This window comes from Serpula lacrymans, assembly GCF_000218685.1.
Source record: "Serpula lacrymans var. lacrymans S7.9 unplaced genomic scaffold SERLAscaffold_4, whole genome shotgun sequence".
Lineage (NCBI taxonomy): Eukaryota > Fungi > Basidiomycota > Agaricomycetes > Boletales > Serpulaceae > Serpula > Serpula lacrymans.
In genome coordinates, this window is record NW_006763293.1 from 1,702,605 (window position 1) to 1,729,950 (window position 27,346).

Sequence of the window (27,346 nt, forward strand, 5' to 3'; positions counted from 1 at the left end):
TTGTTCCCTCCATAGAAAATCAATGATGTAATCAGCATAATGCAGATATATATAATCAAGGATTCAACTCCACCAAAATCCCTCAATCTGCAGATACTGCAATCCAAAGAAGCTCTGTGAAAAGTTGCTTGGAATACCATTTCCATTAAAATTCGCTTCATGCAAAGCAGTGTTCAGAGTGATAGCTTTGATTAGTGGAAACAGGCAACCTTGGAGGTGAGCCAACCTTAGTAAAAATGGAACTAATAACAATTATGGTGGACCACCACCCAAATACAAGATTCAGTTTCAGGAGGGAGTCGTCAAGGTGGAGGTGAAGGGGGGGGAGGCGGACCACCATCTGACGACGAAACTGGAAGAACGGGCGGCGGCGGCGGCGGCGGTGGTGGAGGAGGTGGCGGAGGAGGAGGCGGCGGTGGTGGTGGCGGCGGCAGCGACAAGAGACTGGACGGCGATATTGAAACATCGGCAGCTCGCGAATCAGATGAGAGAGAAGGCGGAGGCGTCGCTGGCGGATTGTCGACTTCCCGAATGTGGTTAAGTGAAATTTCATGTTGCAAGGCGAGTGGTTGCTGAGCGGGAGTGGGAAAGTCAAGAAGATGTGGTGGAGCTGATCCATAGGCACCGGAACGAGCTTTAGAGAGACTGGCTTGTGGCTTTGTAGGAGGAGGGGGCGGGGGAGAGATCTGTGACTTGAATTCTTTCTCTGTCAAATACTTGGGTTTCTCAGCTAAGAGAGCCTTCAAGTCGGATACTTCCGTTTTCAGTGCCTGGATTTCATCGTCCTTCCTGGTAAAACTTTCAATCGTTCGGGACGCAATCAACTCAGCATCTAATTCAGCACCTCGTTCTTCTTCTCTGTGTTGGAAGCGTGAATAAACGGATTCCAAGGCGCGCTTCAGATACAGGATTTCTTTATCTTTGAGTGTTAATGAAGTCTCTATCTCTCCGTTCTGATTAGAATGTGGTGAGACTATGAACAAGTAAGATAAAACCGAGATATGACCCTACCCTCATTTTCAATTTAGCAATTTCTTCCATCAAGGTATTCCACTTCAGCCTATCGCGTTCCCGTTTGGCACGATCATCCTGTTGAAAAACGCGATGAGAATAAACTCATCACTAAATACACCATAAGGCTTACAGCTTCGCGCCCTTCGCTTGGATTTTGCTCTTTGAGACGATCGACCTCCGCCCGAAGGCTCATCACTTGCTTTTCTTTCTGTACAAGGCGTTGAATAACTCCATGCATGTTCTGGTGCCCGATATAAGCTTTAGCAGTAGTTTTTCCCCACATAAATGAGCCTACCTCGTGGCCTTCTTTAACAGCAGCCCTCGAGTTAGGAGTTGATGCACCCGATGACAATGACTTCAGTGTATTGACCTCTGCAACACGTTGATCAAGCTCGCCCTTCATATGATTTCTCTGAGGGAGAGAAATGAATCATTTACTGCAAGGAGAACCTTGATATATTTACCTCTTCGCTTAATTCTTCGAGTTTGGCTCGCAGGTTTTCCAGCTCCTGCTCTACCATAGACATTGAATCGAATTCTTTAGAAAGCCTTATCTCCAAAGATTGGCCGGTTATATGCACAACGGAATCAGAAAACCGCTTCATGAAGACAAGCCAATCGTCGTCACTATAAGAAAGATGTTGGTGGAAGGATACTATTACTGATGGGATACATGACTTACAAACTTTCCAGGAAAGCTATATGCTCTGCAAAGGCATCCATGGCCGTCAGGACGTCCAGTTTTAACAGACTGCAGGAACATGAGCAGACAAGGGGCCATGAATGGATTAATACTTACTTATCACTGTTTCTCTGGAGGATGTGCCCGCATTGCTTGACTAGTGACATTACCTTGGGATATACGTCACTCTGCTGTTTCGCCGTTTGTAGGATTTCTTCGAGAACGGCATCTGACTCGGACCTATCCCTGACGTGCGCGCTACTTCCGCGGATAGCCTTTTTAGCTCGTTCTCGTAGGTCCTCTTCGTCTTCAAACTTCTCCTCTGTGTAAACATCTAGCTGCGTCAGTAGAGACTCCGGGGGTTTGATATATCGTAGGGTCTGAATTCCACTCATTCATTAACTAGTAAAATAACAACAATGATCTACTCACAACTATGATTTCGTTTAGACCCCGCCGTCCAAACTCATCTCGAAGCAATATCCGTTCTTCAAGAGAATCAGGACAATTAGTCAGAGCATTGATGAGAGCCATGTAAGCTGTCCTGGCTTCCCAGATGCCTTCTTCTTCATTTGCGGGAGTTATGCTTTCAGCACCATCTTCACCATACATGTCAGGGAGACGAAGTGTGGCAACAAGTGATTCAAATCGAAACAGTTCGTCATATGCAGTCCGATAATCAGACAACGCGGCCAAGACAGCCTTGTGTCCCTCATGAAGTGAGAGAACACAGATGGCGGCCAGAAGCTCGCACGCTAACGTCCTCAGCTTCAGGGAAGGCGAATGAAGGGAGTATGAGATGTAGGTGATTATGGTAGGAGAAGACAAAACACTGTTAAAACCGGGCTATCATGATGCTTAGCGAAACGCCAACAAAACGCAACAGCCAAACTTACTTGTGTATTCAACAACACTCTGAGGCACTTCACAACCTCCAGTAACACCGTACTCTCAATATCACTTAGGCTTTTCTTTTTGCCGCCCTTACCAACAAGCCCAGCTAATAAAGTTCCTAAAGCAACCATTCCATCGCGATTCAAAAAGTCCTCAATCCATGCTAACTTAGCCGTTGACAAGTGTACTCGAAGTGAGATGAGGTGTTTAACAAGCTTCGAATCATTAGATTTCGTGTTCCGTATCCCGTCGACATACATCTGGGCTGATACGCCGCTATCTTTGTCGGCTCCTTTGTCTCCAGGAAATGCAGCGTTCTTTTCGCCTCCCGAGGATGTCCACCAACTACTCCAGAGACTACCCGTGCTTTGAGGTTGCAGCGGCTGCATCGTTTCAGCTACCTTTTCCATATGTAATTTCCTTCTTCCCCCCGCATCTGTACCAAACTCGCCGCTCGAACGACTAGAATCAGTCGACACTACAGGAGCCGCCGCGGTCGCAGATCCCCATGTAGCAATGGAGAATCGCTTCATGATACCAGAATCCCCAGTCAATTGAGGAACAAGTCGGGGTAACAATGCCCCGGCAGTTGCAGGACTATAAGACGCCGGATATGATGCTTGTATGGAGTGCTGAGTACTCTGAGGTACCTTCATGGTGGAGGCAGAAGGGAGTTGTCGACTTTGCTGAAGGAGATAACGTTTGCGACTAGATGGGAGCTCGTACATTCTCGTCCTCTGAGGGCCCTTTAAGCCCATATCGCCCTTAAAGTGAAAAAGTAAATGATAGAAATATCTATATAAAGAACTGAGAATACCAAGAACTGCTCAAACTCAGCAGGATCGAGCTCTCCTTCCTCGTCTTCATTTACGATTGCGTCATTGAAATTTGAGGTGTTGCTGCCAATGGACTGTTCTAAAATTTGGGGTTCACTGACACTCTTCCGATCAACCACTGATTTATTGGTACCGACAGGAGGAGCAGGAGCAGAGGCTTGCGACCAACTGGAAAATATACTGGAGAGTCGACTTTGCGACAATGAACTTCGCCAATCGGGAGAACTTGGTCTAGCAGTTGGCTGACTGGAGGAGGCACTAGGCTTGGAAGATTTCTGCTGTTTCGCTGTGCCATCTCCCTCTTCTGCTCCTTCCAAATCTGCAAGATGCTTAAGGGTATCCTCAGACGGCTGAAGAGATGCCGAAGACAAGTTACGAGGCTTCGATCGACGGTACCATTCTTCAGGGACACAGAAATGAAAGGTACGCGTTGCTGAGGGAGACTGTATCTCTAATATGTGAGAGAGCAAGGACGTTGAAGGTAGCCGCGATATTTCTGATACAAGAGATAAGTAACCGTTAACCCTCGGCAGGACTTGGCACGATACTTACTCTTTGCGTCTTCATAGATAGAGATTTCCTCTAATACATATTCTAAATTACCACCGCCAGGGATGGGTAAACCCTTGGTGAGCCCGAGTTCCTCTACGATTGAATGAACTACGTCTGCGACTGTTGACGATCTCGCGAAAAAGACCTTCCAAGTGAAGCCATCGTGTACTTCAGGCACGCGAAGAAATACCAAGTTCAAGCTAAGCAAGGGATGAAGGGAGACTAAACGCAAGGACGGGAGGTGGAGATGAGACGTTAGAGGAAAAGAGGAGAAATGCCGATCGGACGCGTCAGGAGTTACATTGTCTGGCGTGTTAAGTACTTGTGTTATTGGCGTCGATGGCAGGACGATACCTGCAGTAGAGGGTGTTAGAATAATTTCAAGAAGGCATAGGAATAGAATAGCTGACCATCTCCCAGAGCTTCAAGCTCGTCTTCCTCCCATTGTCGACCGATAGGCTCTTTCCGAACTCTCTGAATAGCCCAAGCGCCCTCCTGAATATCATTAAGTATTTCCACCTTAACCTCCTTAGTGCTCAACAAGATTTCGATGACGTCCTGTGCAGTCGCATCTGAAGAAATTGCAGGGTATTGAAGAGAGCCTTGTGGAATAAGTACTGGTACAATGAGTGATCCATCCATGATTGTGAATCGAGGATTGACTATCAATGTGAGCTTGAAGTCAAGCTAGTCAAGCATTGATATTTGAACGTGAATAACGTTAGCGCCAGCTTGTTGGTGACCGTAGGGAATGCTGCCTGATCCAGAATATTCAAGAATGGCTGTAGGGACTGTCGAATCTAACGACTGCAACCAAGGCCAACGTTTGGCTACTAATAGTAGACAACAAATAGCTTGCTAAGGCAGCCCTAGCACTCAGTTGCACTGAGACTGAGACCCTTCCGCGCAGTGGTGCATGCCGTAAGCACGTAAGCGCCTATGGTTCCCCGAAAACTTCCAGAACTTCCATTCTTGAAGAAAATAAAAGCAATGTTACAAAGATACAAGACAGAAAGCTTTTACAGTGTACAACTTGAACTAGGCAAACAAAGCATAAGACTCAATAAAACCCCCGGGTGAAGGACATAGGTACTTTTTAGTCTAGCTTGAATTTTGATAAGACAGCGAATATCTTCGAGGAACAAAACCAAACAAAAAAGTACATCCATACGAAGGAGATCATGGCAAGGATGAAGAGCCTTCTGTGTCAACAGAAGGGTGTACCATATAATACACTCGGATATTTTCTCCCTCTTGAGGACCAGACGATTGAGCACTGGATTCGTCTATCGAAGGAAGCATTGAATCTTGCACGTCTCCTCTAACCTCAATCAAATAATTATCCTTTCGTAGCCATCAGCAAGTGAGCCAAACAATATAGGCAGTCGCCTTACCTTGACCAGTTTCCTCAACATTTTGGTAATGAGTTCCTTCTCGTATTCCAGCTCGTCAACGTCTTGAATCTCAGACTCTTTCAACTCCAGATACCAGTCAATCAACTCATCGCGATCAATACCCCTGCCCGTTTCCCGTTCCGTGGCGGAAAGGTGTAGCACTATAAGACTTTGCAACGACATGTACTTGTCATGTGTGATTACCATTCTTCTCTTCGGTGGTGCAGGAGCTTCCATGTGTTCGTCTACAGCCGAGCTTACAGCTCGAGACGTCGACGAAGGTCCAGCAGTGTCACTTGTCGGGACATTCAGTCCCAGGGAGCTTTGCTCTATCTGGTCCATTGCTTCCATCTCGGCGGCAGACATCTCGATATCTTGGCTTTCTTCTATGTCAGTGTCTGTTGTACGTTGAGGGTTATCATTGGCTCGTTCCCCCTCCAATTCTTCCTCGTCGAAATCAATATCATCTTGTTCAACATGGATGATCGACTGCCGTAGAAGCGTATAAGCTTCTCGCACGAAAATGGGAGTAATCTCTGATGTGCAGTTGGCACGAGCAATGGCCTCACTAAGACGTATCATGCTTTCTAGTTGTCGGACAGTTATACGGTATGAATTTCTTCCAGCACCTGTTGCGTCATCTTGCCGTAAAATGCGGTATTTTTCAACAAGGACGTCAGCAGCCTCCGGTGTTAGCTGTAATAAGTCGTCAGACCTACAAATGCGACCCATAGTTAGATCGACTTACCTTTGGATTGAATGTTCTCGCATAACGTATATAGCGCTGCAGTGCTTCAGTGCTGAACTCGGGATTAATGGCGTCATCCTGAAAACGGTGAACATTAACAATGTGCCGTGCTATGTTCAAATCTATCTTCTCATCGCATTCGTCCAGGACTACGAAGAATAAGTCAAATCGACTCATGATCGGGGCGCTCATTGCTACATTCGCCCGCAAAGTCCTCTTGCGATCGTATCGCCCACCGACGGGATTTGCAGCTGCAAGAATTGAGGTACGAGCATTCAAAGTTGCATGGATTCCTGCCTTCGCAATAGAGATGGTCTGCTGTTCCATAGCTTCGTGGATCGCAACTTGATCTGAGATGTCCATTTTGTCAAATTCGTCAATGGCGCAGATACCATTGTCAGCCAACATCAGGGCACCAGCTTCTATGGTGAAGTCGCCTGTCTCTTCATCCTTCACAACGGCAGCTGTAAGACCAGCAGCAGAGGATGCTTTCCCTGAAGTATAGACAGCTCGAGGGAGGAACGAACATATATACCTTGCGGTCGCGAATCTCAGGTTACGTCGAAAGGGAATTTTGAACCACTTACTTGAGGAATTGAGATTTGGATGTGGATGGGTCGCCAACAATACAAATATTGATGTCGCCACGAAGATGCATGCCTTCCGTAGTTTGCTTATGTACGCCTCCCATAAGTTGTAGGAGAAGTCCTTTCTTCACAATTTCATGACCATACACGGTCGGTGCGATACTCTCCACCAATCGAGAGTAGATGTGATCTGAGTCAATCATACTCTTGAGCTCGTCGAACTCAGGTTCCGTCAACGACCTCAGGAAAGCTTGGCCGTCTTCTTCGCCCTCTTCTTCCTCGCCTCGAACATTAGTACCACCCTAACGCAGGCAAGGTAAGTTACAAATGGTACATTCTGTATACGACCACTTACCCTTCCATCCGCGTCGTGAACCATACATGCAAGAAATGCTGTTTTGTACTGAAGGTCTCTCACACCTAGACTCTTTAAACCAGTAACACCTCCTCCGCCAACACCCCCCGTGCCTGCACTAGTGCCGCCTTTATTTGCTTCTCTCATAAGTTCAGCTTTGTTGCCGCCAGGTAGGCCTAGCTGGCTGACGTCAGGTACAACAATAAAGGTGCCTGTGAATACACATTTATCTCCAGCCTTGGCTCTTTCCACAAGCTCTGAGCGGAGAATAACATCCAATGATCGTGGCATAGAACCTGTCGGTATTTCTGATGGATTTTCCTGGATTCGAACCTTTTGCCAATCGGTAAACTTGGAGGTGTCGATTTGAAGCTGCCAGGCGACACGATTTCCACACGTTGGATTTGGACATAGGCTCGGCTACGATATTTTCATGCGTCAATGGTGCCCGACCGAAAGCAGGAGCACACTAACCTCGGTATATTTGAACTGTTGCTCTACTTCATTCACAAGCCCACCACAAACTTCGCAAATGAAGCTACCATACAGCAATTCTGGTCGAACTTCACTTGTTCGGGTGACCGTGCCACTGATACTCATCAATGTACCGATTTTATCGGTCCTGAGGTCACGAATCCTAGACACCAGAGGAAGGTGATAGAAAGCGAGATTAAATTCACGAGATTGTAGGTTAGCAGAATCAGTAGTTGCTGCTGTTGGGTTGATTTTGAGATATTCTGGCTCAAATTCGGCGACAAGATTGTGGAGAGCTCGGCGAAGATATGGCAGAAATCTGTAGTACTGCTTCTGTATGGCATCTGCAAGCACGTCGTCCTTTTGAAGCAAATGGCTGTAATCGACGTAGAGGGTGGTGATTTCGTATTCTCGCATAGTGTGGATTTGTTGGATGTATATTAGTTCGCCTTCAGCCAGCTCGGGTAGATCACCATCAGAAGCAGGAGTTGATGCAAGTGCCACCTCCTCTGTAAATCTGAAAGAAGGATTAAGGCTCAGACACGAAGACTGAGGTCATTTAGCGCACGTTTTGAGGAAGGTTTCGAAGCTCTCCGATACACTTTCCCCAACTGCATCTTTTACTAGTGGGACTTCACCCGTAGGCTGTCCCCTGGGACGTCTCCTGCGCTGAGCAATAGCCTCGTTGTCCTCTCCTGCTTCTTCAGCTTCATCGTCACCAAATGTCAACGCATCTTGCGCAGGTCTTCTTGGTGTACCTCCAGACCTCGGTGTTCCATTGGAAGAAAATGTGGGTAGCGGGGCACTGCTTGGGGGAAGTGATGATCGTGGTGCTACAGGTGAAGAAAGTCCGTCCAATTCCATGTCACTGTAGATATAAAAGATAAGGACGAAATGAAGATGAAAGCAATGCGAAACTTGGACGCGACTGAACACCAATTTTCGACACGAGAAAGCCCACCCTGAAGCGTGACAGTGTGATGGAGCATCCACGTGATTTAGGCGCGTGGTCAATATTGCACTACGTAAGGGCAAAGGGGCGTAAGGTTGCCGTCTTTTCATGAAGCCGCTATTAGTACGGTGAGCCGAGTTATACAGTGAGCAAACATGCTTTAAATTTGCGTATTTTACAAATTGCTTATATCCTCATTTCTCGTCTAGTTGCTATGGAACTACAACCACTTGACCCAGACTATGTCCACGAAGTCCTGTCCAAGCCGCCCTTTGTCCAAATAGCTGGAGTGCACAACGTTCGCGATCTAGGATCTTACCCTACTTCGACTCCAAATGCTATAACAAAACCCGGATTCGCATTTCGTTCTGCTGAACTATCCAGTATCTCCGATGAGGGTGTGTATGATTCGTGGTCGAGATCTAGCACTATACACTCATTGATTTTTTGCGCTTTTACTTCAAGGGAGACATCATATACGGGATCTGGGCATCGTCAAAATATTTGACTTGCGGTCAGATACTGAAATGGTGAAATACAACTCTCCAATACCTACCATAGATGGGGTTGAAATTTTGCGGACGCCTGTTTTCAAAACAGAGGACTACAGTCCAGAAATGATGGCCAAGTGAGTGCGTGCTCTCACCTCTCAGCGGAAATTCGTACTCAACCTACCTAAAAAAAAATATCCACAGACGCTTCCAGCTATATGCTACTGGAACTGTCGAGGTACGGTGTTCACTTTTTGTCGTATCTCAATGTCATTGTGTTGTAGCTCATCGAACCGCAGGCCTTTATGATTTTGTATTCGCAAATACTCGACAATGGGGAATTCGCCTTCGGCACAATCCTTCGCCATGTCAGGGACAAACCAACAGAACCATTCTTATTCCACTGTACTGGCAAGTCAATTTCTCCTCTGGTATTGATTTCACGTTAATTCTGCTTTTTCTTCTCCTAGCGGGGAAAGATCGCACAGGTATTATCGCCGCCATTTTGCTGAAGGTAATTTTGCAGACAACGCCCAGATACTATCCGCTAATTCCCGTTCAGCTAGCAGGTGTAGATAATGACACCATATCGCATGATTATGCTCTCACTCGGGTGGGCCGAGAACCGGCACGTGAAATGGTTTTGGAACGTTTATCGAAGGAGCCTCTTTTTGCGTCCAATAACGAGGCCGCATTAAACATGCTTACTTCTCGGTGCGTGAACCATCATTATAAGTATCACATGGAACAGTGCTCATTATTATGATGCACCAAAGTTTCGAAACTATGGAGGCCTTCTTGACATTACTCGACAAGAAATACGGTGGAGTGGATGAATATGCAAAACGCTATTTAGGACTAACGCAGGAGGACCTTGCAACTATTCGCAAAAATCTTGTCGTGTCTTCGAAATCCCGAATGTAATATAGACAGCTTTGTGGAGTCCAGCCACACATATCATATGTCATTAAAAACGTAATATATCATCCCATCGTCCTCCATCCATATTAAACATCGTTCTGGCAAAACCCCAAAAGGGAGCACTCCCATAATCATCAAAGGTCCCCAACAGACACTATCATGTCTTTCTGCTGATGCTTATGGTCCGTTTCTGTTTCTGCGCCTGCTGCATGGTCGCATTAGTAGGACTCACAACAGCAGGACCAGGAGGTGCCCGAGCCATGAGCGTCGACGCTAATAGGCCATTCTGCCTTGCTCTTGGGTTCAACGGGGATAAGACAGTACGCTGAGCCGGTATGGGCGGTATGTCACCTGTCATCTTACGTCGTATTGGTGGACGCGATGATGGTCCAGGTGTGCGAGTGGCTGACGAGAAGTCCGAGGTTTTATCGCTCGAGGAGACACTCGAAAATGGCGCAACATCCGCGCTAAGTGTTTGTCTTCGTGCTTTCTCGTGTTTCCCTTGAACGGAACGAAAATGCATCAATAGCTCTTGCCACTTTATCTCATCCCGACCGATTTTTGATCGGGATGCAATTGTATTGATAGGTCTTATCAAACCCATTAGAATATTATCTGCACTAGCGTCATGGTGTAGACTTACGGTTTTGGCGCGATGTGAAGGAAACCCGCGGAGTTGACAGCATTTAGGCGATTACGAAGAGACACGAAGGCAGAGCTTTGTGGCAGCAGCATTAAAAGCCCATACAGGCATTTGAAGAGGTAAGGGTATCTGTCAGGCTCTAACAATTGCAAACGAAGGTCTACCCAAAAAAAATTGAGAACTGGCATGTAATTATTGGTGGGAACTCACATGTAAAAACTGGTGATTCAATCAACTGAACCAGCTTATCCACTTGCACTAACATTGGAACAGTTATTTCCAGGTCGGCGCTGGTTTAGAAGTAAATTCCATGTGTGAGGAACTATTGAGAAGACATACAAGATGGATAGTAGATTTGAAGCATGTTCATAAGCTTGTGCAAGTAAACAGAGCGAGAACACAGCAACGGCATTATGACACCAAGATCTGTACAACGTTGTGAAAAGAGCTTGGCCATCTTGCTAATTATGGTGATAGTGTCAGCACATGATAATTTCATCAGATAAATGATAAATGAAGTAAAGGCTAACCCGAGTTTCAAGACTTTTAAGTCGTTTGCGAAATTCTGCAAGTTCAGGAGACGTGATTAAAATCATGTTGAGTTTTTGAACGATATCGCTCGCAAACTCCAGGTCCTAAAAAAGAGGGGGGGACATATATGAGAAGAACCAAAAAGGAAAAGTAAGGCGAAAGGACCTCTTCTTTCTCCAAAATCTCGGCAAATGTGCGATAAATTTTCTCTGTATTCAGATTTAGACACAACTGTCGGATGATAAGACTTCCGCGAGCCTCTAAAAGCTTTCTGTCTGTGCTGAATAACTCCAACAGATTCATCATGAAGACTTTGAAATAGCTCTCCTCTGAACTTGACGATATTTGGGCTAGCAGTTGCAAGTCATGCTTGATGACCTGAAAACGAAAATGAGCACCCGTTGAAGGATAATAATAGGGATATCAAATACTTCTTCTGACGAATCCGATAAGGTCTTGAGTAAAGCGGGGAAAGTACCATCATCCATGGCGAGGATCTACGCCATGCTCAGAATTACAAAGCTGCATACAGATGCCTGAAGGCGTACCTTCTTTGGGGCTTTCTGGTGCAACATAATAAGCCATTTCAATGCGGCCACCCGTGTCTGTTCGTGCTCGCTCAAAAATTGTATCGTCAGCTCATTGACAGTAGCCTGGTAATCGAATAGGTCAGCTTCCTCTGGAGCGGGCACTTGCGAAGTATTGCTAGGTCCAGGTATATTTGTAAATGATATTGGGGAATGAGGGCGGCTAGGGGCAGTAGGCAGTTCCGAGACCATAGACTGTGTAGTGGTATTATTCCGTGATCTATGTGTTACTGGGGCCGTCGTCTTGTCTGAAGCTTGCGATGGTGAGGGTGTATCTGAAATGGACTCGGGAGAAGAAAGATCTCTCATAGGTGCCACAGGAGTCTTCTCCACATTTACTTGACGTGAAGGAGCTAGAGAGGGTGTTGATGGGGTCGGCGAGCTCGTATAAGCACGAGACGGAGTCACAGATAGTTTGTCCGTGGACTGCTGACGAAGTGGTCCTTCTGAAGGGGAAGGCAAGTTCTCTATTACATTAGTAAGGAGCTTGTTCGTTCGCAGTGCAGCAGACTGTATCATTGGAACATGGTGAGCCAGGTTTGGGAGGATGGCTGGAACCAGACGAGGCGTGAATGGGATCATCACTTCGTGTGCAAAGTTCAGAAACTCAGCCAGCCATCTCAAAGCAGTTGACTGTTGAATCTCGTCATCTTTGAAAAGGCAAACATTGTCAGATTGGCCTATCAGTAAGAGGTCTGGACCAACGTTGATTATCAAGCTGTTGAATTAAGATTTCAATAATGGCTGCATAATCGACCTTCACCCCTTGGCCTGGAATCCAAGCTAGCTTGAAATATCAAAAAGAGTCAACATAAGCAGTCAACATCCTTACCGCCAGTTTCTCGATAATCGTTTTCGGACCTAATATCGTCTTTGAGGCTAAATCCTCCATCGATATCAGGTGATAGCTCGCCTTCCGGGATAAAGACGGCACGTTCGGAGTGCGACATAGTTATATCGGGTAGTTGCCCCTTTGAACTATCGGGTCGTCTCTGTTCTGAAGCCTCGTGTACCTGCTCCTCTTGCCGTTTTCGAACTATACTCACGTCACGAATTTCCCGAAGAAAATCAGCCAGAAGGTTTTCGGTAGCCACTCTTACGTCTTCGGTGGGGTCCGACAAATATTTTCTGCGGAACGGCAAGGATAAAATAATAGACAGAAAGGCGAAAAGGTTAAATGCTCACAGAAGACCATCAAAGAATTCTGGCAAATAGGATATCAGTTCTAGCTCTGGTACAGAGTCAAGAACAGTGATCCACGAGACCAGATAGCTCCTTGTGAATGGGCTCACGACGTAGATTCTGTCCTGAAGGAGGGGAATGAAGTGTGCTAATGAGAAAGCCTTCTTCACAGCATAGCCCCCTTCCCCCACATACCGCCCATCGGGGTATGGCACTAAGATACTTTGTTCCTGGCTATCAGTTTGGTCGCGAATTCTCTCGGTCTCTGGATACTGTGGAATATAGACGGATGCTGTTTCGGCAACGATATCTTTGAGAAGACGGTCAAGAAGCTCTGCTCCGTTTTTAACGGATAGTTCAGAGTCTGCGGCAAGCTGGGCAAGACCAATGCGTCAAGGCAATGTACCGCATGGAATAACGATAATCCTCCATACCTTGCTTAATGCATCAAATATGGGGTTAAAATAAACCAAGACTTCGCCTTTGGAGACCTTTGCAATATTATACAGACATTCGGCTGAAAAGTAGCGAATCCTGTTCTCTGGATCGGTAAAGCAAACGAGTAGAGAGTCGATGAATTTCTCCATGTATGGTGATATATCGACCCCCAGAGCGATTGATGTTCCAGCGAGACCGATGAGCCCACCGTTTCTTATATGCAAGGGATTTGAGGCATTGCTAAACATATCCACTAGCTGGTCAATAATCTGGTTAATGCGACGCTGATCTCCTTGTTGGTGACATTCGCGTATCTGCCTATGCAAACGCGTCGGTATGATCCAAACGTGATATAAATCTCTATGGATTTACTTCTCGAGGTCAAGGGCAGCAGCCTTCCTCTTCTCGTAAATCTTGTCCACCAACTGCTTGGAAATACCGGAGTCTACGGAGAGTATCGTTGTCAATGTAAAGCTGCATGGATGGTGGATGATACCCACCCATTGTGTACTTTGTTCAGCGAATACGCCAGTTACATGTATAGATAAAGAAAAAGGATCCAAAGGGAATGGCCCCAAGCCTCGAGGAATCGTACAACGAGTGCGTCAAACCAATGCTAGAATAGGAACTTACCCAAACAAGGACCGTGGGACACTTGACACGGCATTCTCCGGGAGACGTCGGGCCGATCGAGGTTTCGCCCACATCCTCCGACAGTTCCTCCGACTCCGAGCCACTCCTTCCGATTCCGTACTCGAAATTTAGAGCTCTTACACACGAACAGTCACGGCTCTGTACTTTACTCACTCCACTATCTCATTTTATCTGGTAAACAATCTGCATCGATGTCTACATTCGCAGATATACAATATGACCAGGTGGATCTTGAGCAATGCCATGCCATGCAATTAGAAGAATGGGAGGTCCTGGAGGTGGGTCAGTATCCGGTTGACAGAAACATGCAGATCAGCTGACAATGCTATGTGTATTCCCAGTCCATATATCCAGACTGTTGTATCTCTAGCGATTTCTCGACCAGATACATTAAATTGGAGATCCCCGTAGACCTCGGAGACTCGAGGAGTGTTGCGGTCACAAATAACAAGAATTTATCTGCTTTATTTCCCACAGAGCTCGCCCAGGAGATATCAAACAGCATCGAGCTTTATGACCAGCTATCATCTTTACCACCCGTCTTGCTGCATATCAGCTTACCGGCCGCTTATCCTGTCTATGCACCGCCTGAAATCATTTCACTGCAAGTGACGCATTCCTGGATACTTCAAGTCAACGAACTGCAGGCAAAGCTTCTAGAGATGTGGCAATCAGGAGAGGGTATCCTCTATAATTGGGTAGAATGGATACGCAGCGCAGAATTTCTACCGAGTATGAATGTCACAGAGGATGATTTTAGCACACTCCAGTAAGTCGTAGACATCGTGGCATCTATTCCCCTCTCACTTATTTGGACAGCATTCCACACCCTGCGCCTCAATTACTCCTCCCACTCCTCAAAGCTCACGATACAGCCTCTAAATCAGTGCAGTTCTCACAGAATGCATACACGTGTTCTGTTTGCTTGTCATCTTATAAAGGTGCTCGGTGTCTTCAGCTCTCCTGTTCTCATATCTTTTGTCGCGGCTGTCTGGAGGATTTCTGGGGATTGTGTATTACCGAAGGGGACATTGGTCGAGTGGGGTGCCCAGATCCCGCTTGTGTGAAGAATAACAGAGAAGCGGACGAGGAAGAAGTAATGAGGGTAGTGTCAGAAAGTGATTTAAAGCGATGGAAGTGGTTGCGGCAGAAACGTGCCCTTGAACAAGGTTTGCTTAGATTCAGTATCCAATGAATCAGCTGTTCACGTCATCAATAGATCCTACCATGATTCATTGCCCAATGCAATTTTGCCAGACACCCGTCCCAAAACCAAAGGCTACCGGCGATGAAGATTCTGGGTGGGCCCGCCTACGAACATGCCAGGCCTGTGACTATTCTTTTTGTGCGTTCTGCAGGCGCACTTGGTGAGTCTACCCAATACCCCCATCCTGAACTGTTATTCAAAGTAACCTTAGGCATGGACCACTGTCCGAATGTCCAATTTCCTTTACGGAGGTATTCATCATCAAGTATATGGCCCTACCTGAAAATTCTCAGGGCCGCCAAGATATTGAGCGCCGTTATGGTGCATCTAACGTACGCAAATTAATTGCGAAATACGAGGAGGAGCAATCGAACAAGAAATGGCTTGAAAGCTCCACGATGGGATGTCCAGGATGTCATGTACACGTAGAAAAGTCTCTTGGGTGCAATCATGTTCGTCCAATGTCTATCATGTCTATTTCTCTTCTTTTCCACTGACAATTCTGCACCCAAAGATGACGTGTGCCAAGTGCAAGCAGCACTTTTGTTATCGCTGCGGAGATAAACTCCTCGCGAGTAATCCTTACCTTCACTTCTCGACACCAGGGCAACCTTGTTTCTCAAAGCTATTTGATTTTACGAGTGTCGATGACGAGTGGCAACCAGTGGAAGGATTTGATGCGCTGTGAGATAGCAACTGTTCGTTGTTATAATTCATTTTTCAAGCTGAGGAAACATATTTATGCATCAATACACAAGAGGCCCAGAGGGCAACCACACACTATACATGTACTTTACAAACTACAATCATCCTCATGTTTACAAACCCTTCCAGGTAAACGACTTTGTCAGCTCTACTTGAGCAGACAGCCGTACATCGTCTGAGGAAGCAGCAACAAATACATCAAACTTCCCAGCCTCCGCAACCCAGCTCATCTGGCGTTCGTCGTAGAAGCTAAGAGCGTCCCTGTTAAGGTTTACTTGAACTTTTTTGGCCTCTCCCGCTTTTAGGGTGACTTTAGTGAATCCCTTGAGTTCTTTAACGGGACGAGGCAAAGAGCATTGTGGATCCGATATGTAGACTTGAGCGGCCTCGCGACCAGTAACACTGCCCGTGTTCTTAACCGTGAAAGACACACTGAAGTGTCCATCCTCAGACACAGCACTGGTCTCGACGCCGGAGTACTCGAAGGTTGTGTAGGAAAGGCCGTAACCAAAAGCGAATAATGGAGCAAGGTCCCGAATTTCATAGCTCCGGTAACCTACAAAGATGCCCTAAGAAGAGCGTTAGGAGATAACAGTATCGACCATTCAGAAGATTTACCTCATTGTAGAGTATCTTACCATACTCTTGACCATGAGGTCCGTATGAGGGATAGGAAGGCGTATCCGCAAGCCGTTTCCTATATAGGCCTCAATAAATCGATATCATGTGAATGATGAATACAAACGGGAAAGTGAGGGCAAGTTTGCCCGAAGGGTTGACTTTTCCAAATAGGACATCCGCCAAACCGTTACCGAGCTCATTACCGCCATAGAACGCCTGTAATGGAACGTTGTCAATAGTGTTTCAAGCAATTTCACAGTAATTGCCTTACCTGAACTAAAGTCGGGGCTTCGTTAACCCATGGCATCGAAACAGGAGTACCTGATTGATTGACAACCACTGTTTTCGGGTTAACACGTAGAACCTCAGAAACAAGACGATTCATAAGTCCAGGGAGTCTTAGAGGAAATTTAGTAAGATTCATGATAATGCAGTTAATCTTACTCGAGGTCTGGACGGTCGTAACCTTCACTTTCCCATCTACAGAAAAGTCAATATCATACACTTTGCTCAAATTTGTTCACTTACTCATGATTTAAACCAACCACAACGATCGCAACTATAATGGTGCTCTAGCAATTAGCTGGCCTGTCACCAATCAAACAAACGGTCGACAGTACGAACCATCCGAGTCCTTGGCTACTTGGACCGCTTTTTTAAGAGCCTCTTCTGACTCAGTCTTGCAGAATGCTCCAAGTCGTAGTCCGCCATGGCAAGGAAGTGGGCATCCCCTCGCAACAAACTCTTCGTTGCTCAACCTGATCTCCAGATTATGTTCTTCGCCGGCTTTCAAGCCTTTTACAACAGCTTTTAGATCGACAGTCCCCATGGCAAAGAAATTTTCGCCTTGCTCTGGGCTGGTGCTTAAATCAATAACAAGTTTACCGTCCAAGAAAAGATTGCCATTGCCGGCGATGTTGAGACCAAATTCCCAATCACCATCTTCATCCGGTACGAAAATTGTAGAGTACTTCACATGGACGGTAAGCTCAGTCACAAACGCCAACACAAAGATATACTTACACGAATCCAGCAAACTTCTTTCACTTTCGACGTGTCGACACCATCAGCTAAGAAAATGTTCGTGTTTGCTGTCGGCGTGCTCCAGGCACAAGGCGTCAGCTGTTCGCTGAAGCTCGGGGTCGTGTTGAGGAAAGTGGAGTTGGGGGATTCATTCCAAAATTCTAACAATGCGGGTTTACCCCCATGGCTCGATTTGATAAACGGGCTAGCCTCCGGTAAGTACTTGTGAGAAGTAGCTCCGATAGTATAGCTTATTTCGGCACCAAGCTCTTTGGCCGCGGCAGTGATTCCCTCCAGGGGAGATACTGTATAGGTAGACAACAAACGAGCAGAACCGCCACCAGAAGTGAAAGCTTGTTTAGCATTGGGACCAATGACTGCAATGCGCTTCAGGCCGGATTGAGAGGACAGAGGGAGAATTTTCTTCTCGTTTTTCAAAAGTACAATTGCGTCTGATGCAGCGGTCCTCAGCAGCTGACGAAGCTCAGGGGTGTCCACGCCTTCTTCTGGGCCATTAAATGGAACACCAGAGGCCTGAGCCCGCTGAATCAGCTCTAATATCTGAATAGAAAGTGAGGGTGCAGTAAAGAGAACTTGTAATATAAATGTACCTTTCGAACTCGGTTGTCCACGTCAGAGAGGAACAACTTTTCACCTGCGAGAGCTCTCTCCACTGCTTTACCTCGCATGACTGTAGGACCTCTATAGAGGCCTCTTTCAAAATAGAGGACAGAATGTTTTGCATCGATCGGACTCACGGCATTTCCAAGTCAAGCCCAGCACTTATACTTTCGGAAGTGCTGTAAACACCAATCCAGTCACTCATGGTCATTCCTTTATATCCCCACTCCTGTAGACGTGTCTCGTTAGCGCTTCGTGTTATGTAAATGTGCAGCTAAGACCACAAGCCTCGCGAAGTATATCGTGAATCAACTTCTTATCCTCGGAGACATGAATGCCATTGACACGGTTATAGCTGCCAGAACACGAGAACATCAGAATCACGTATGCCTTATAAGAATTTCTGCCACTTACGCTGTCATCAAGGCCCAAGGATCCGAGTCTCTGAGAGCAATCTGGAATGGTTTCAAGTATATCTCTCGGAGAGCACGCTCGCTCATGTCGCCTTATGACAAAATCATAATGTGACTCTGTTGCTAATTGATAAAAACATACTACTAATAGAAAACCTAAATGCCCAAAATATGGTTAACCCTTGGGAACAGATCGAGTCAACAAAGAACTACCTCTGAAATTCCTGATCATTGGCAACATAGTGCTTTATCGTGGCTGCGACACCCTTTGACTGTACTCCATTTATGTATGCTGCCGCGATGTTGCCATTGACAACAGGGTCCTCTGAGAAAGACTCAAACCCACGGCCACCAAGGGGTGAACGCTGAGTATTCACAGTAGGTGCAAGTAAAATATGACAGCCTTAGCGACATGAAGTTGTCAGCTTACAGAATGATACTAAAACGAAAACTTTGTTATACTTTTGGCACGAGCTTCGTCTCCCAAAGCTTTCCCCACCTGAAGCGCAAGGTCTACATCGAATGAAGAACCAAGTCCAGTAGAGGATGGGAAGCAACTAGCTGGAACGCCGTTGAAAACTACGAAGGTTCTACTTTTAGTTACTGCGGGAGAGGGCATTCAGATGACAGTAGATGGAAGATACTCACAGCGAAGACCACGAACACCGTTAGGTCCTATGGATAGATAATCGCTACTTCAGCTAAGTACATCATGCACAAACCAACAAAACAGACCATCGCTCATCCTCATCGGAGGGACATCTGCTTCAGGAACAGCGTGAGTGTGCCACCAGCCCTACAAATACAGACAGTTCAGTATATAATGTGGGATACAGCAAAATACTCAGGGGCTGACATACATTACCAGCCAGGAGTTTGATTTTGCCGTTCAAAGACAGCTTTGCAAGGGTTTCTTCGACATCGAGGATATGGGCCATGGTAGAGGTGCTTCACTATCAACGAAAGATGAGGGTACAAGCGAAGCCCCACCCCCAGAAAACCAAGGCCTTATATAAAGTGCCATCTATACAACCGGCGCCGGTTCTTCTTCGGACTATTCCCCGTGGCCCAGTGACAATAAATCAGGGTTCGATACCAAAAACGCCAACGAATTTACGAGCTTTGTACCAAAAACAAGAAGTAGAAGAGTTGTAGAAGAGTTGTAGAAAACCATGATTAGACATGCCACAACTAAGAAAACGGGAATTTTGCAGACCAGACATGGTAGGTGTACGCAGAAAACCACTAAAAAGGCAATCATGTACGCAATAGCACCTCCACGTGACCTTCAGATCTGATCGGGTCAATTACCTCTAGTAAGGCGCCTTTTTATTTCCTCCATCCAAAGTGCTCCTGCTTAATCCATCCTGCAGCGCTACTTCGACGCATTCGCTTTTACGAAAATTAAGCCAGTATTTACAAGGTCTACGTTTGGAGCTATAGCCTGTACCCCGATATGTCTGTGAAAGGGACAGCAAAGCGAGTACTCCTGTCTCCAAGCTTCATTTTTAATGCATTATTAACCGAATGATGCTGTATTTTTTAGAGGAAAGAAACGAGTCCACGAAGAGCCTTCAACAGACAGAAGTTCTTCTTCATTGTCTTCATTATCACCTGTGCCTTCTGACACACCGCCGGTCAAGAAATGTACGTACGTACCGCACCCTTGTCACCGTCTACAACGTAGTAACCAAGAATGTAGCCAAACGGGCTGAGACCAGAAAATGTCCCGTCTGCGGGGAAATAATAGCTGTAAGGTTACTAGGTAAACATAGCGAACTAGAGTCGCAAAGAGTTGATGAGATTATAAGGAATGTTGGTTCCACCGAGGTCCTTGCTGACGACCCTCAAGAAGGGTGTGTTTACTAAATTCCTCGACCCCCAATCGGGAACTGACGCAATCACTTTCTTAGATCTAGCTCTGGAAGTCGTCGCTCTGCCGTCAAGGCGCGTAAATCGCTCAGTGCAATGAACCCCCGCTTTGACTCGACAAATTCACTCGAAGTCACAGTAAAGACCATTCAAACTATTACACGTCACCGTAAACAGAGACATGCGAAGTTAAAAGAAATGGCCAGAGAAGACGAGTTACCAGTCGACCAGGACGATTATGACGGTGAAACAACGTGTCCTGTCTGTCTACAGATGGTCCGGGGTGACAGAGACGTAATAGAGGCGCATGTGGATGCATGTTTAGCACACGAGAACGCGCGACAGCAGGAAGAAGAGGACGAAGACGAGATAGATGTTGATGGCGAAGGAACTCTCAGAGTCACGGACGGAGCGAATCTCAGAGGTATGGGTTTTCATGTACGGAACGAGCAGGACCAAGACGTGGATGACGAGGTCGATGTGGATGGAGACGACGAAGCTGTTTTCGGGAATGCACAATTCACTGAAGGCGACATTCTAGGACCTACAAGTGACCCTCACGCAGACGCAGATGATGGTACTGAAGGCGATGTTGACATAGAGGATGGCCCTAGCGACGATCGACAAAGACAGACACTCCGTGACTTAGTGGCCGACGGAAAGTTTGTAAGACGTAGTTCACCGTCAGAGGGAATGGAAATAGCCAAGGCGAAACTAGAGGAGGTAATAGGAGTCGGAGACACAGATAAATTGGACTTAGCGATCGAGGCAGCACGAACGCAAGGAAACGGAAACTCTCTGATTCTTGCACTCGAGAACAAAGTTAAGCAGCTAGTATGTCAAAATACTGTGTCCTACAACTTATACTGACAACTTTTCAAAGGAATCTATGAGAGTTTCTTCGTCGACCTCGTTATTATGCCGCATATGCTTGGACCCATACACAGAACCAACGGTGTCCACTGGTTGTTGGCATACGTGTTGTCGAGAATGCTGGTTGCGCTGTCTTGGATCAACAAAATTGTGCCCAATATGCAAACGTATTACAGCGGCAATTGATTTGAGAAGAGTATATTTATAGTGTGATATTTTACTCCGTGCTCGTCTAGCAAATGTAATATCATGTCGTTATCTAAAACTATTCATTAGCATATAATCACAATATTATCCACTTTAACAATAGCAAGAACTTCATATCTGGCCTTGTCGTGTCCTCATACACCAACGTATTAAACCGACTCTTATAGGAGCGGTTACAGAACGACTGGAAATCAGGATACATATATATTTGTATCACCACGACATTTCTAATCACAAGAATGGAATGCAACGTCAAACAAGCTCACCAGTTACTGTAAAAGCGTTTAATAGGCTGCCTCAGCTGAACTTGAAAACTATCGAACATTTGCTTGTCTTCAAGGAGAATGATGGGAATGGAGAGTTATTAATTGTCTAATGCATACTATATGATACAAATGGGTGGATCGATGCTCATGCGAGAGGGCTGATCAGCCTGTTGTTGCCAAAGTTCATGAGAAGTAACGAGGAAAAGCGAAAACAACAACGCACTTGATCAAAGTAGGCTGAGGGGTGCTTCGGGTGTAGCCAACGTATATTATCAAAGGTATCCAACCATAATGCAAAACCGTCTGATACGAAAATTGTCGCTGGTTAGCATTCCTTGACACGCATGCCATTCACAATGTTAAAAAAAAACGTACGCGTCCGAACTCGACGACTTTTGTGATACGTTCCTAAGAAGCACGTAGAAGATATTAGCCAGAGTCCTAGCATAAGTAAAGTCGTTGTTCTTACCTTTGTCTCCTCTGAAGGCATTTTGAGTTGTGGGTTTGCACGAGTGACGAAGGAAGGAGAGAAAAGGTGTAAACTTTGAAACTCCGACCACTTTTTGGCCCTTCTCTTTTTGTCGCCAAAAGGCAAAGCAGATAATACGACATAAAAAATGCCTCTGGGATCTTCCTCATCAGCAGTGCACATCCTGCAGCCTGCACAAGTTCTCGGTGGAAATGCTGCGTATGTCAACCATACAGAATCTAGCTATTGATACAGCACTAATAATCAGCTCACAGGCGCACACCGACATCTGTGACCATACACCCTGCCGTGCTCTGCTCAATCCTGGATCATTACCTTCGGCGTACAGACTCACAAGAACGTGTAATTGGAACTCTTCTCGGGACCAGGACAGACACTGAGATCGATGTGCGCTCTTCCTTTGCCGTTCTCCACAGCGAGACATCGGAGCAAGTTGCTGTAGACATGGAATACCACAGGACGATGTATGAACTGCACCACAGGGTCAATCCTAAACAAGTCATTGTTGGATGGTAAAAATATCTCTTTATGTGGGATATATGATCTAAGTGACATTCGCGATATGTAAAGGTATTCCACCGGATCGAACTTGAATACCTACTCCGCCCTTATACAAAACTTTTACTCGCAAGAAACAGCGCCCCATCAGGCTGTACATGTTGTGGTTAACACTGGTCTTGAAGAAGGTGTAAAATCAGGCGCACAAGCCTACGTCAGGTAAGACATCCTATTAATATTTGTATCGGTGATCTTATATCGCAATAGCTCGCCAGTGGGTATCTTCCCCAAACCTGAAAATTGTGTTTTTGTCCCTATCCCTTGTGAATTGCGTTATGATGCAGCGGAACGCAACAGTCGTGAGCTCCACTCGTTTATTCAATCATCAGAGGTAGTTTTGAACACTTTTCCTAGTCGAGCTCCTCACTTCCCCTACACCGATCGTTCATCCTACATCTGAACTCGAGATATTCGAACAATCGCTTCAGTCCATATTGGACATGATGGATCGCGTTCTTGGTTATGTACGTCGTGTCCTTGCAGGCGAGGTGAAAGGCGATCCAGCTGTGGGGCGTTATTTGATGGACACCATTGGTACCAGCGTCAGCGATAGCGAGGGAGGCTTCAACACTACGTTACAGGTATGAAAGTTTTCTCTTCTACTTTCAAACAAGTCTGATACGTTTACAGGATACGTTGATGGTGTCCTACCTTGCAACACTCATGCGATCACAGGCGGAAATATCGTCACGTCTGTCCTTGGTGACTCCTTTATAGCCAGCGCCACTATTTGCACGATAGACATGCTTGTACGAGACAGCAACTGACTGATATATAGCTTTGCGTCGATTAAAATGTAACTGCTAGCTGTTGAAGATCCTAGAATGCTGCAAGTCATGCCGAACAGCGAGAATTTCGCCCAAAGGCCAAGTGGCCGCTGGTCCATCGACGATGCTAGCTTGATTCTGGTCTGGGATAACGTTTTCCAAGGTATGATCAATTACTCCAGTGCGAAGATCTTTGCAGCGATCTGCCTCTATGTCAACAAAAGGGCGCACGGCGTGCAGCAAGAGTTGTTGAGAGCCATAAGGCCCAATTGTATTCAGCCTTACTGCGGCTGACAGAAGACTCCTTGCATGCAAGAAGAGATATAAATACTGGGCACGCTCTGCAATCATGTCAGCGATAACGGGTATCATAAATCGCTGCCTCACAGACCTAATGTCAATCCCAGTGCGCCAGTCAAAACGCCCCAACAGACAGGTAAATGGCCATGAGTGTCTTCTCGCCTAATGGATAACTTTAGTCGATCGACAATACTGGCCGACCGACGTTCTCGTTCTAGCAAAGGAGATCGAGACATATGACGGGGAAGAGAGAAGCCCTTTGAGTACAGCGTGAGCAATGCGACACCCTGTGACTTGGATGCTCGTCTGGCGACATGATTTAGAGTCATGGTTTCATAGTATTCGTCCAGAGCTAAGAGCTGCGATAGAGCTAGTTTTAGGGTCTCTTCGCTGGGGCCACTTTCTATTGAACAATGATCCGCAACGACACGGTGGGCATCGGATACGAAAGGTAGAGAGCTGCGAGCATAAGTCCCGAGACTGTCCTGAACAAAGTTCAGAGTATCATCTGAGGCCGATGCAGACGATAGAAATCCGTGTTTGACATATGATTCGTAACCAGATGATGCCACGAAAGATCCTGTGGGGAGGTTGCTGTCGGATAAAAGCAGAAGGATATATGTCTCGTCGTCGCTGTTCATGACAGCGAGCAGGGCTAAAGTTGCAGTGGCTGACGGGACTGAGCGGAAGCCGGACACCCGGTGGAAATTGAGTGCCTGTGTTTCTCTATCCAAGCTGCTCGGCCGAGCTCGACGTTGCGGACGACCCCCACGCTCTTTTACCTAGAGCTTTCTGGTTCATAGATATCCAGCTATTTGACATCACGATATAACACGTCTTTCTTGGATTTACCTTTTCACATTTCTATCTTATTACCATGAGGTCTATAGCCCGGCCGCAAATCCTCACTCAGCGGCGTCGTCTTCTGCTATCTGTTCCGCCTCGGAAGCGCTTCATAAGCACTTCGACCCCCAGATTATCAGCAAAGACACAGGGAAAGGCCTTCAATTCATCTCTTGCAGTAGATGCGAGTAACCTCGCAGAATCATCCATTCTGAATAGGTCGGAAGCGACGAATGTACTTACGGCTGCACAGAAGGGTGAGTTGTAGTCCTGGCACCAATGTCATTCACCAAAAATTTAGTTGGATATTAGGTGCTCTATCTCCAATGCAACAGTATGAAAAGCTCGTCCAGACTGAAACACTCCGGGTCGATGATCATCAGACGCGGATAATAGGGAAACTACAGCGGCTTCACGATCAAATCATGACTTATGCCCCACCTTTGATACCAGATACCGCTTCTCAAGGATCTATAGTAAGTGGGATATCAAATCCTGTATACCAGTACTACGACGACCGCTTTGCTCGCTGTAATATAGATATCACGTCTATTCTCCCGCGGATCCACTCCCACCCCAATACCCCCAGAACAGGTCCCAAAAGGCCTCTATCTTTATGGAGATGTCGGAACAGGGAAGACAATGTTGATGGACCTATTCTATCAAACACTTCCGGTATCTTTAAAGAGGAAGCGTCGTGTGCACTTTCATGCGTTCATGATTGATGTCCACAAACGTGTACATGCTGCGAAGGCCGCCATGGGTTATAGAGGAGGTGACCCAATATTGCCTGTTGCTCGAGATTTAGCCAATGAAGCATATGTACTCTGCTTTGATGAGTTCCAGGTAGGTTGACAAATGTTTTTTTTGATGATAATTGGTTTACATGTATCCGGTCTCAGGTCACGGATATTGCTGATGCGATGATTCTACGGCGGCTGTTGGAGAGCTTAATGGACCATGGAGTCGTCTGTGTCATAACGTCGAAGTAAGTATCATAGATTACTGAAAAAAAGTTTCATAGCACTTATATGATCTGAAATAATCAGTCGACACCCTAATGATCTCTACAAGAACGGAATCCAGCGCTCCAGTTTCATACCAGCAATAGAGCTGCTCAATAGTCGGTTTGAGGTCACAGACCTTGATTCTGGAACAGGCGTGCTCTCTTCCTTGGCTGCTTTTGGTGACGTTTGCTAACCAGACGCATACTCCCAGACTATAGGCGGATACCCCGCGCTCTCTCTCATGTTTACTACCACCCTCTCACTCAGGAGAACCGCTTTGAAGTCGACAAGATCTTCTCTTCCATCACATCAAATGATCCATCTGACCCAGTGATCACTAATCGACAGTTGTCGACCTGGGGTAGGACTTTGCTCGTTCCAGAAAGTACGAGCAAGATCGCAAAGTTTGATTTTGAAGATCTTTGTGGGAGAGCGTTGAGTGCAGCTGACTACTTAGAGGTTACGAAGCAATTTGGAACAGTATTTGTTCTAGACGTGCCCAAGATGGGGATGGACAGGAAGGACATGGTATGAGAATATCTCGACCCTGTAGTGCATAGATCTGATGCTGTCGCTTTAGGCACGAAGATTCATCACATTCATAGACGGTATGGTTACTCCAATTGTTTTCATGATATTGCAGTGCTAACGTTGCCTCTCAGCATGTTATGAGAGCAAGGTATTTAGTGTCCTGTTCTGCTTAGATTAATATAACATTTATGTTGTTATCTTAGACCAAGCTCTTCGTTACATCGGAAGTACCAGTATACCAGGTCTTTTCGGATGACTCTTCCAATAACTCCAAGCCGATATCAGACCATATGCGCAGTGTCATGGATGACCTCGTGAGTCGTTTTAAGTTTAAACATACTACATATAGACCACTAAATTTGTCTGCTCTACAGGGCCTTTCGGGTGACGACGTTGGTACTAGCTCTATGTTTACTGGCGAAGAGGAAGTATTTGCATTTGCGAGGGCGTGTTCGAGACTTGTCCAGATGGGTAGCAAGGAATGGGCAGAGACTGCTGGGCAATCATAGTCTTAAGTGAGTTCACTTCGTGGATTTGAATATCTCCATCTAATCAATGACAGGCGTCAATATCATATATTGTATCGTTAGTTCAGCGTAACCCACCCTTACCATTCTACTAGATTGGAAGTAGAGGAGCCTGAAGTATATCTATATGATATCGCTGTTGCTTAGTTCTAGAGGCTTATCACGGTAATCTAATTTGCCATATCTACATTGTGTGGAGAACATGTCGAGGGCTTTATTGGTGAGCTCTTGATGGATTTTGAGGGCACGGTGAGGTCAGTGGAATCCAACCCCTAAATTGTCATTAGAGACCCACTTGGAATGCCGTGGCATAGAGCGACGGAGTCGTCGTTGGTGAGTAATGATCATTATCATTTTACGAAGGACTCGGAGCTGACAAGTTTACTATTGGTCTAGTCTCACGCATATTTGTGGGACCTGCATAACCTCGAGTACGTGATAATGATGTAGAATCTGACTCGACCTTCTCTTTTATAGCGATGGGAATTTCGTTGAGGGACCTAGCCTACTTGCAAAGTGACTCGAGTTGGACCTATGAGAACATCAAATAACGGTTAGGCCAGCGTTGAGTCACAGATCC

General features: G+C 46.1%; 9 protein-coding genes across 9 annotated transcripts; 5 read left to right on the plus strand and 4 right to left on the minus strand.

The window, feature by feature from the left end:
- Positions 1 to 4,924: 4,924 nt before the first annotated feature.
- Positions 4,925 to 8,400, minus strand: SERLADRAFT_360288 (uncharacterized protein; the record flags this gene model as incomplete). The annotated part of the gene is made up of 7 exons (XM_007315655.1): positions 4,925 to 5,322; positions 5,373 to 6,068; positions 6,121 to 6,655; positions 6,708 to 7,009; positions 7,063 to 7,482; positions 7,537 to 8,053; positions 8,105 to 8,400. 7 exons carry the CDS (start codon positions 8,398 to 8,400, stop codon positions 5,158 to 5,160), a joined length of 2,931 nt encoding a protein of 976 aa, XP_007315717.1.
- A 302-nt stretch (positions 8,401 to 8,702) lies between these two features.
- SERLADRAFT_367193 (uncharacterized protein) lies at positions 8,703 to 9,903 on the plus strand (the record flags this gene model as incomplete). Its single annotated transcript, XM_007315656.1, has 7 exons — positions 8,703 to 8,886; positions 8,954 to 9,116; positions 9,184 to 9,217; positions 9,279 to 9,390; positions 9,450 to 9,493; positions 9,542 to 9,693; positions 9,756 to 9,903. 7 exons carry the CDS (start codon positions 8,703 to 8,705, stop codon positions 9,901 to 9,903), a joined length of 837 nt encoding a protein of 278 aa, XP_007315718.1.
- Positions 9,863 to 13,864, minus strand: SERLADRAFT_360290 (uncharacterized protein; the record flags this gene model as incomplete). Its single annotated transcript, XM_007315657.1, has 15 exons — positions 9,863 to 10,490; positions 10,544 to 10,703; positions 10,754 to 10,833; positions 10,883 to 11,004; positions 11,074 to 11,178; positions 11,240 to 11,452; positions 11,506 to 11,571; positions 11,623 to 11,779; positions 11,948 to 12,311; positions 12,367 to 12,444; positions 12,494 to 12,789; positions 12,847 to 13,217; positions 13,278 to 13,599; positions 13,654 to 13,726; positions 13,782 to 13,864. 15 exons carry the CDS (start codon positions 13,783 to 13,785, stop codon positions 10,058 to 10,060), a joined length of 2,844 nt encoding a protein of 947 aa, XP_007315719.1.
- Positions 13,865 to 14,046: 182 nt separating this feature from the next.
- On the plus strand, positions 14,047 to 15,968 carry SERLADRAFT_446868 (uncharacterized protein; the record flags this gene model as incomplete). Its single annotated transcript, XM_007315658.1, has 6 exons — positions 14,047 to 14,213; positions 14,277 to 14,704; positions 14,755 to 15,104; positions 15,155 to 15,302; positions 15,354 to 15,594; positions 15,657 to 15,968. 6 exons carry the CDS (start codon positions 14,127 to 14,129, stop codon positions 15,828 to 15,830), a joined length of 1,428 nt encoding a protein of 475 aa, XP_007315720.1.
- On the minus strand, positions 15,939 to 19,463 carry SERLADRAFT_446869 (glycoside hydrolase family 3 protein; the record flags this gene model as incomplete). The annotated part of the gene is made up of 17 exons (XM_007315659.1): positions 15,939 to 16,416; positions 16,466 to 16,544; positions 16,593 to 16,684; positions 16,740 to 16,866; positions 16,913 to 16,948; positions 16,997 to 17,027; positions 17,093 to 17,438; positions 17,516 to 18,052; positions 18,103 to 18,193; positions 18,250 to 18,341; positions 18,401 to 18,467; positions 18,527 to 18,607; positions 18,739 to 18,928; positions 18,988 to 19,104; positions 19,174 to 19,200; positions 19,261 to 19,321; positions 19,386 to 19,463. 17 exons carry the CDS (start codon positions 19,461 to 19,463, stop codon positions 15,961 to 15,963), a joined length of 2,508 nt encoding a protein of 835 aa, XP_007315721.1.
- A 234-nt stretch (positions 19,464 to 19,697) lies between these two features.
- SERLADRAFT_446870 (uncharacterized protein) lies at positions 19,698 to 21,573 on the plus strand (the record flags this gene model as incomplete). The annotated part of the gene is made up of 5 exons (XM_007315660.1): positions 19,698 to 19,749; positions 20,107 to 20,172; positions 20,228 to 20,381; positions 20,439 to 21,231; positions 21,281 to 21,573. The coding sequence occupies 5 exons, from the start codon at positions 19,698 to 19,700 to the stop codon at positions 21,476 to 21,478; spliced, it is 1,263 nt and encodes a 420-aa protein (XP_007315722.1).
- A 315-nt stretch (positions 21,574 to 21,888) lies between these two features.
- SERLADRAFT_435408 (uncharacterized protein) lies at positions 21,889 to 22,233 on the minus strand (the record flags this gene model as incomplete). The annotated part of the gene is made up of 4 exons (XM_007315661.1): positions 21,889 to 21,910; positions 21,967 to 22,046; positions 22,119 to 22,151; positions 22,213 to 22,233. 4 exons carry the CDS (start codon positions 22,231 to 22,233, stop codon positions 21,889 to 21,891), a joined length of 156 nt encoding a protein of 51 aa, XP_007315723.1.
- A 74-nt stretch (positions 22,234 to 22,307) lies between these two features.
- On the plus strand, positions 22,308 to 23,901 carry SERLADRAFT_461433 (uncharacterized protein; the record flags this gene model as incomplete). Its single annotated transcript, XM_007315662.1, has 6 exons — positions 22,308 to 22,431; positions 22,488 to 22,745; positions 22,804 to 22,950; positions 22,999 to 23,090; positions 23,146 to 23,372; positions 23,422 to 23,901. The coding sequence occupies 6 exons, from the start codon at positions 22,361 to 22,363 to the stop codon at positions 23,506 to 23,508; spliced, it is 882 nt and encodes a 293-aa protein (XP_007315724.1).
- A 667-nt stretch (positions 23,902 to 24,568) lies between these two features.
- SERLADRAFT_461437 (uncharacterized protein) lies at positions 24,569 to 26,952 on the plus strand (the record flags this gene model as incomplete). The annotated part of the gene is made up of 11 exons (XM_007315663.1): positions 24,569 to 24,958; positions 25,014 to 25,177; positions 25,242 to 25,547; positions 25,604 to 25,689; positions 25,751 to 25,860; positions 25,920 to 26,236; positions 26,289 to 26,316; positions 26,371 to 26,387; positions 26,443 to 26,553; positions 26,614 to 26,754; positions 26,802 to 26,952. The coding sequence occupies 10 exons, from the start codon at positions 24,736 to 24,738 to the stop codon at positions 26,746 to 26,748; spliced, it is 1,497 nt and encodes a 498-aa protein (XP_007315725.1).
- Between the last annotated feature and the right edge of the window lie 394 nt (positions 26,953 to 27,346).